At 45.4% G+C, this 7,910-nt stretch overlaps 1 protein-coding gene across 1 annotated transcript in view; it reads right to left on the bottom strand.

The window, feature by feature from the left end:
- Positions 1-6,632: 6,632 nt before the first annotated feature.
- ANGPT1 (angiopoietin 1) overlaps positions 6,633-7,910 on the bottom strand; it is a 147,184-nt gene continuing 145,906 nt past the window's right edge. Inside the window, exon 9 of the mRNA XM_087706775.1 lies at positions 6,633-7,801. Within this exon, the coding sequence (XP_087562901.1) occupies positions 7,641-7,801 (161 nt within the window). The 3' untranslated portion in view covers positions 6,633-7,640. The remainder of the gene's footprint in view (positions 7,802-7,910) is intronic.

Genomic DNA, 7,910 nt, shown 5'->3' with positions numbered 1-7,910 from the left:
GGGGGCCCGGGCCGTCTATTTCCGCAGGGAGGCGGCGCCTTAACTGGTCCAGGTGGCGCCTCCATTGCGTTCCGTCGGCCAGACCGGCCCTGAAGGAACAGGGGCCAGTCAAAGCTGTGATTGTTGCGGGAACCCACCGTGGATCCCCTGAAAAGGAACGAGCCCAAACGGGATCCCCTAACTTAAACGTATGGGACGGAAGGGCCCCCAAGTTGCTCGGTAAATCCCCTGCATAAAGTGGATGGAGCCTATCTAGGGGGGTTCGCAATCTCCTACCCATCAAGAGCTCCGCCGGACTTTTATTAGTTGTTGGACAGGGTGTAGAGTGCTGGCTCAAGAGATAGGCCGCCACTCTCTCCTGCCAGTCACCCTGGTCCATGCGGCCCAAAGCTTCTTTAGCTGAGCGAACTGCGCGCTCCGCCCTACCGTTACTAGCTGGATGATACGGGGCTGTGGCCGCGTGTCTAATCCCTTGCTCTGCCAAAAATTCTTGGAACGTCGTGGAAGTAAACTGGGGCCCGTTGTCTGAAACTATCACATCTGGTAGCCCGTGTGTGGCGAACATCTTACGAAGAGCCCTCACGGTACTCTCTGCCGTAGTGGAGGTCATGATTACCAACTCCACCCACTTAGAGTAAGCATCAACCACTATCATAAAATTTCGGCCGTGAAAGGGACCGGCAAAATCAATGTGTAAACGGGACCATGGGCCTCTAGGAATTTCCCACTCACGAGGGGCGGCTGTGGGGGGATTCGGCCTAGAATTTTGGCATATTCTACATCGACCTACATAATCTGCGATTTCCGAGTCTAACAAGGGCCACCACACATAACTACGGGCTAAAGCTTTCATTCGCGCTATACCTGGATGATTTTTATGGAGCGCGGGCAGGATTCGTGCCCGTAGAACTTTAGGGATCACTACCCTATCCCCCCAAACAAGGCAACCCCCGTGAAGGGCAAGTTCGGCTTGTCGTGCCTTAAACGGTCGAAATTCTTCCGCTACCTTTTTTTCGGGCCACCCCCTCAACACCCATGAAGCTACTTGGGACAAAATGGGGTCAGCCTTTGTGCAAGCTGCAACATCCGCGGCTGAAACGGGGAGATCGGATTCAGCAATAGACAAAATGGAGAGAGAAGGCACGAGGGCTGTGTCCGTCTGTGGCAAAGGGCAACGACTCAGGGCGTCTGCGTGCCCTAGCTGCTTACCCGGACGGTATACCAGCGCATATGAATACGCCGCTAAAAACTCAGTCCAACGTGTCATGCGGGGAGACAAAATGGGGGGGGTTGGCTTATCGCCCGCCAATAGGCCTAAAAGCGGCTTGTGATCCGTAACAAGGGTGAAATTCCTACCGTAAAGGTAGTCATGAAAACGCTTAATACCGGACACTGCAGCTAGAGCTTCTTTGTCAATTTGGCTATAATTTCGCTCCGTTGACGAGAGCGTCCGGGAGTAGAAAGCTATAGGAGCCTCTGAGCCGTTCGGGAGGACATGGCTCAGGACCGCCCCTATGCCATAGGGAGAGGCGTCACACGTTAAAACTAGGGGCATCCTGTCGCTATATTGAATTAGGACTGCTGACGAGGTTAAAATGTCCTTTATAGCCGCGAACGCCTGCGCTTCACGGCTACCCCATTTCCAGGCCGCTGACCGGTCAAGCAATCGATGTAACGGTTCAGCTAACGACGCCTTGTGGGGAATAAAAGGGGCATAAAAGTTTAAAAGCCCCAGGAACGCCTGCAATTCCGCCCTCGAGGTGGGTGCAGGAGCGTTTTTTATGGCCGCAACTTTCGAGGGAGTGGGGTGGATGCCCTGTGCATCAATAAGGAATCCCAAAAACTCTACTTGGGGAACAGCAATTTCGCACTTGCTGCGCTTTAACTTCAATCCAGCCTCCCTAAAACGTGTAAGAACCTCCCGCAGTGTTTTTAGGAGTTCCAGGTGGCTAGGGGCTGCAACCAGGACGTCGTCAAAATAAGGAACGACGCCTGGGATCCCATGGAGCAACCGCTCCATGAGGCTCTGAAATATCCCTGGGGCAACCGAAACGCCAAATTGGAGGCGGCGGCAACGGAAAGCCCCGCGATGGGTAACAATAGTCTGGGCTGTAGCCGCATCATCGTCTACGGGAAGCTGCTGATAGGCCTGTGCCATATCCAGCTTGGCGAAAATGCGGCCTTGCCCCAAAGAGTGAAGTAGATGTTGCACTACAGGAACAGGATATGGATTTGCCTGCAGGGCCAAGTTGATGGTCGACTTATAGTCGGCACATATCCTCACCGATCCGTCAGGTTTGACCGGGAGGACTATAGGGGTTTCCCAAAGGGCATGATCTACGGGCTCTATTACCCCCTGCTCTATAAGCTTATCCAATTCAGCATCTACCTTTGCTCTCAATGCAAAAGGAACCCTACGTGCCTTCAGCCTAATAGGCGCGACCTGGGGATTGAGGCAAAGGGAAATGGGGGTGCCCTTATAACAACCTAATTTCCCATCGAACACATCTGCGAACTCATCCAAAACGCTATCTACGGCACGGGGAACTACCCTATGCACCCCTTCTATAGTGAGGCCCAAAACGGGGAACCAATCTAACCCCAGAAGGGCGGGCAGGTTATCCTTAACAATTAAAACTGGAAGTTTCCCTTTAAAATCTCCGTATTCCACCCGGATGTGGAATATTCCTGCCGTGGGAATCCCATTTCCCTGGTAATCTAAGAGGGAGACCCCGGCAGGGCGCAATTTACTCTGAGGAACTCTAGGGCAAAGGCGGGAAAACAAAGCCCAAGATAAAAGGGAACGGGAAGACCCGGAGTCCACCTCCATTCGGCAAGGCTGACCTTCAAGACGAACGACGGTGCTAATTTTGCGACCGCCGTCAGGGACGTGGGAAGCCTGATAGACTACGCGCTTAGCACTGGGGAGCTGGTGGGTTGAATAGCAGTCCTCAGCTCGCCTCGCTGAACGTGGTTGTTGGCGGCGTTGCAACGTCTGACGCTGGTTGCTGGGCTGCATGAACGATGGGGCTGGCAAGAGAGCCCGGCAAACCTTGGCGAGGTGTCCTTCTCCTCGGCAACGGCGGCAGACAGCGGAACGAAACGGGCAAGATACGCGGCTGTGGCGGCCGCCGCATCCACGGCAAGGCATGTTTGAAGCTGGCTGAACGGACGTCGGTGGTTGCTGGTGTGGCCTCTGCTTCGGCTGCGTCCTCATCTGTCCGACGGTTTCCTCCTCCTCGTCTTCCGTGGGGGAGAGGTCGTCAACGAGGTTCGTCTGATTGGAAGGCCCCGCAGCGGTTTGCGTGAAAGGTTTCAGCTGAAGGCGTTCCATGTCGGCCGTGGATTGTTCAGAAAGTTCTGCTGCTCGCGCAGTCTCCACAGCTTGCGCCAAAGTAATCTTATGGTTCCGGAACATACGGCTGCGCAATTGTACGTCGCGGACCCCGCATACAAACTGCTCCACAAGATTCTCCTCTAGGTCTGCAAAATCGCATTGGGCGGCCACTGTGCGCAATGCCTCGAGAAACTGACTAATAGATTCGCTGGGCTTCTGCACTCGGCGGCGAAAAGTAAACCGACGAGCAATCAAAGAAGGTGAGGGGGCGTAATGGTCCCTCAACCTGGACATTAGCTCGTCCCACCCAAGTTTGTAAGCTGGCCTCGGAGCGGCCAGGGCTCTCGCAGAAGCAAACATAGAGGGCTCGCAGCAAGACAGGAAAAAGCTGCACTTCTCCTCGTCAGTCTGTGCCCTGTTCTTTGACGCGATTAAATAGCATTCAAAACGCTCCATGAAGCCGTCCCAGGATTCTCCCGCAGACCCAAACGGCGCGAAAGGAGGAAGCGCTGTTGCCATTCTGATGCAAAAAAGCCAGGGAAAGGAAAGAAGAAACAGAGAAGATTTTTGTTCGCTGCCGGCGTTCCTAACCTGAAAGGTATGATTCAAACGCGGAGGCAAGCTGGTTTGTTCTTCTCTGTGGTCACGGGAATCTAATCCCATCCTCGTCGCCAGTTTTGCATCTTGGAACGGAAGGAGGAGGACGCGACAAGAAGGTAGTAAAACAGCAACCTTTATTCTAGCAGAGTAAACTATGATTAACCTGGCGTGGTTCGCGCCAAACATTTATACCCCCGGGTTTGAGCAATGAGCCAATGGGGCGTCGAGTGTCTCGGCCAATCAGGGAAGACATTGAACCGGCTCCGCCCGCAAGCCAGTATTCAACACTTACCTTTTTGATGCTCCGCTCTTGCGCTGGAAGTATCACATTGCTACTGAACCGGTAGCAAAGATAAGTGGATTTCACCCCTGTTTTGAACTGCTAGGTGGGTAGGAGCTGGGCAAGGATGGGAGCTTAGTCTTTCACGCAACACTCGGGTCTCAAACCTGGGCTGTCAGCTTCAGCGTCTTTAACCGCTGAGCCATCACACGCCCTTGTAACGTTTTTAGAATGTGACTTGAAATATTCTTCATCTTTCTTTTTAAAATGTTGAATTTCAAGGGCAGGTCTGCCAGAAGAATGCATTTTCCAACCGAGTCAAAATATGGAACCATCTAGCGTGTTTTAAACATTTTATTATAAAGGATAAGAAATCATGTCCCCCATTTCTTCAAACAGAGATAAATAAACAGTAAATATGCTTGTAGGTTTGACTTTAAAAAAAACCCTCCCCCTTTGCCATTCAGTCCATGCAATAGCAGTCTGGATTTGGTGACTTTAAAAAAAATGCCACTCACAAGAAACACCACAATCTTTGGATATAAATGAATATTATTGAAATAAGAGAAAAACCAACAGTTGGCAGGGACAACTGAATAAAGAACAATTAGGAAAGTTAACCAGAAGAAACAACAAATTAACCCCTTAGACAGGAATATGTAAATACAAACAAATACATAAATACACAATTTAACTTTGTCCCAATTACAAAGAACACTGTGGTACATCCTTGTTTTTTCATGTTTTGTTTTAAAAATGAAAGTGTGTTTTGTTCCCATGCATGGAAGAAAGACGATTTCCCTGGATTAAGAGGAAGCTGAGATCATTGTATTAGATACAACAGAAATTATTAATTAAAATAATTTAAAAAGGCTCAGGCATTGGTTAAACCCAATGATGTTTTAATTTCAGAGCCACCAGTTATGTACATAATAGAAAGGGAATAATTACTGGCTGGAGAAAATGAGAAACTCATTCTATAGCTCAGAAAGACAGAAGCATAAAAAGATGAATTACCAGATCATACAGTTTCTGTATCTAGTCCCAGATTATCAATTGTGATAATACGATAGCTCAGGTAGGCACTTGTATCATTTCAATTGTTTTATCAACTTTCAGATATAGCAATAGCAATTGCACTTAGACGTATATACTACCTCATAGTGCTTTACAGGTGGTTTACAGAGTCAGCATATTGTTTCCAGCAATCTGGGTCTTCATTTTATCGACCTTGGAAGGATAGAAGTCTGCGTCAACCTTTGGCCAGTAAGGATTGAACAGTGGCAGTGGGCAGAATTAGCCTGCAATATTGCATTCTAACCACTGTGTCACCACGGCTCTTGCGATACAAGGACAGGATTTAGAACTTCTACATGTCAATATAATCTGCCCCTGAACCATAGAGTCTCTCCACCTCACACGAATCTGCATGAATTAATGGTGGGTGGGGGAAAAAACCTTTTTTAAACCAGTTTTCCTTTGCTTTGGTAGTTCAGAATTCTTTTTCATAGATTTTGTTTTAAATTCCTCATGGGCAGACTTTAACATTTCTGTTCTTATTTATTACACAGTGGCCAAGAGGTCGGTATATGAATGCCCACTATTTCCCTGCATTCCCTTAAGAATTCAGGAGAAAAATTTCTCATTTAACTTCAGTGAAAAGACCAAATGTATAAAAGTTCTAAATTATCATCCCGTATTTTGCTTATCATAAGCCTCTTTATTTTGAGGAAATATTTAAAGGCACATATGTATATTTTGCTGAATCAACAAATTAATATAATCTTCCCAAGGGAAAAATGGGATACAGATAAAAATAAGTAATATCATGTTTATATGTAAATGATCAGCATACATAGAAATGATAGGCAACAGCTTACTGCCAAAGTCTATGCATTTCTGAAACCATAAAAATAGGAATGAAATGAGTTGATGGTTTGATTCAACTGCCAATGTTCCTCTAATATGGTATTGTGTCTAATGCTAGATGTACATTGGAAGCTGAAAGATCAATGAAAGACCTTGTCACCTTGGCCAAATATCTGAACTAGGTTTCAACACTCATCAGAATGCACATTGAATTTTGGATGTGGATGTATTGGAAACAAACACAATAACCCACAATCTTTGAAATCTCTGAATTCAGGATTATGTGTACCATCTACTGTAGATCACGATGTAGGGAACTACATGTTAGTACTACTCATTTAAAATAATGTATTGTTTTCCCATTTAAATTGATCCACTCAATTATAACTGCTTTCCATTCAGGGCATTTGCAATCCATATCTGTGATTTCTTTCTTCTCTCGTATTCCTTAATTTCCAACCCATTGTCCAAAGGTGTAAATTAAATATAGGAAATAACTCATTGTTTTCTGTTGAACTCTGTCAAATGAAGGTTGAATAGCAGATGTGAAAGTCTAGCAATTTACTAGTAACATTTACATGCAAACCAGCAAGACTGATAAAGTAAATCCAGTTAATACATGGTTATGATATTTGCATAGTTTATGTATTTGTGTATCCATGTCATAAATCTATGTACAAATAACCTTGATTCTGCATTTTTTTTAAAAAAAGATGTGCTTTTTCTTTTTCTTTGTTTTTCATATGACGTTCATACTGAAATGTCATATAAAGCAAAGTAAAGCTGTAGCAGTCAGAAAGAAAAATAATCCCTTTTGTTGTCATACTATCAAACATAGTTGAAATATTTGGAAAAGCCCAATTATCTGGACTGCCAAATTTTAGCCTAGACATTCAGGTCAATTAACAATTCTCAACCTATTGCTCTTATTTTTCTGTCCAACTTGATTCATTGTCTTTTTGAAGGATGCTCCATGTCTCACGTAGATTTAATGAAAAATGACTCATATAATCCATATTGTTCTGGTATTAAAGATATTTTTTCTATCTCAATCCCATTTTCTGATGCCAGGTTGTAAGGCCATAGTTGCATTTTAAGGGGCTACAAATAAATAGCAGTCGTGCTTCTGCATTGAGTTGATACCATTTTCTTGACAGACGAACATCTTCTGCCATCCATTAGACTTTATTTCTGTTTTTTTTTTCTTCAAAAGGCCACTTGGTTTGCATTTCCTATATTTTTAAAAAAATTCTGCTTGTTCAAAGCAAAACAACAACAAAAAAGGCTTTGGTTAAAAGATACCAGTTTATTGGTGGCAACCGAACCTTAAAGTTGTCCACTGAATAGCCACAAAAGCTATTTTATATTATTCATAATCCACAGTTTCACCTGTCCCTAGGTTGGACAGTGACTTGTCTTTGTTTACTGCAGCCAGTGAAATAAGATCCGAAGACGGCTAGGATGTTGGAATTCAGCATTTTCAGGGAGTTTCCACCTTCTGCTTCTAAAGATTACAAAAGGTGTCCTTCAGATGGCCACTATCTTATTGCCTCTTTAAAAGTCCAAGGGACGGATCATCATAGTTGTGGAACGTAATGAGTAACTTGGACCTTTGAAGTAATGCCATTTGATCCCATTTATTTTTCCATGGTGTTGTCCAGCTGAATAAAACATCCCATTAAGATTGGAAGGGCCACAGGCATCAAACCACCAACCTGGAAACATTAGGAAACAAAACAGATGTATTAACGATTAAACCATAGGCCCTTTGGTTTGCAGTATGAAGCTGATGAGCAAATAGCAGTAGCACTTGGACTTATATAC

The sequence above is a fragment of the Thamnophis sirtalis genome, unplaced genomic scaffold (genome assembly GCF_051295495.1).
Source record: "Thamnophis sirtalis isolate CommonGarterSnake01/CBP01778 unplaced genomic scaffold, rThaSir2_p1.2 scaffold_2, whole genome shotgun sequence".
NCBI classification, from domain to species: Eukaryota; Metazoa; Chordata; class Lepidosauria; order Squamata; family Natricidae; genus Thamnophis; species Thamnophis sirtalis.
Note: the sequence above shows the minus strand (reverse complement) of the source record. Positions and strands in the feature narration are given on the sequence as shown.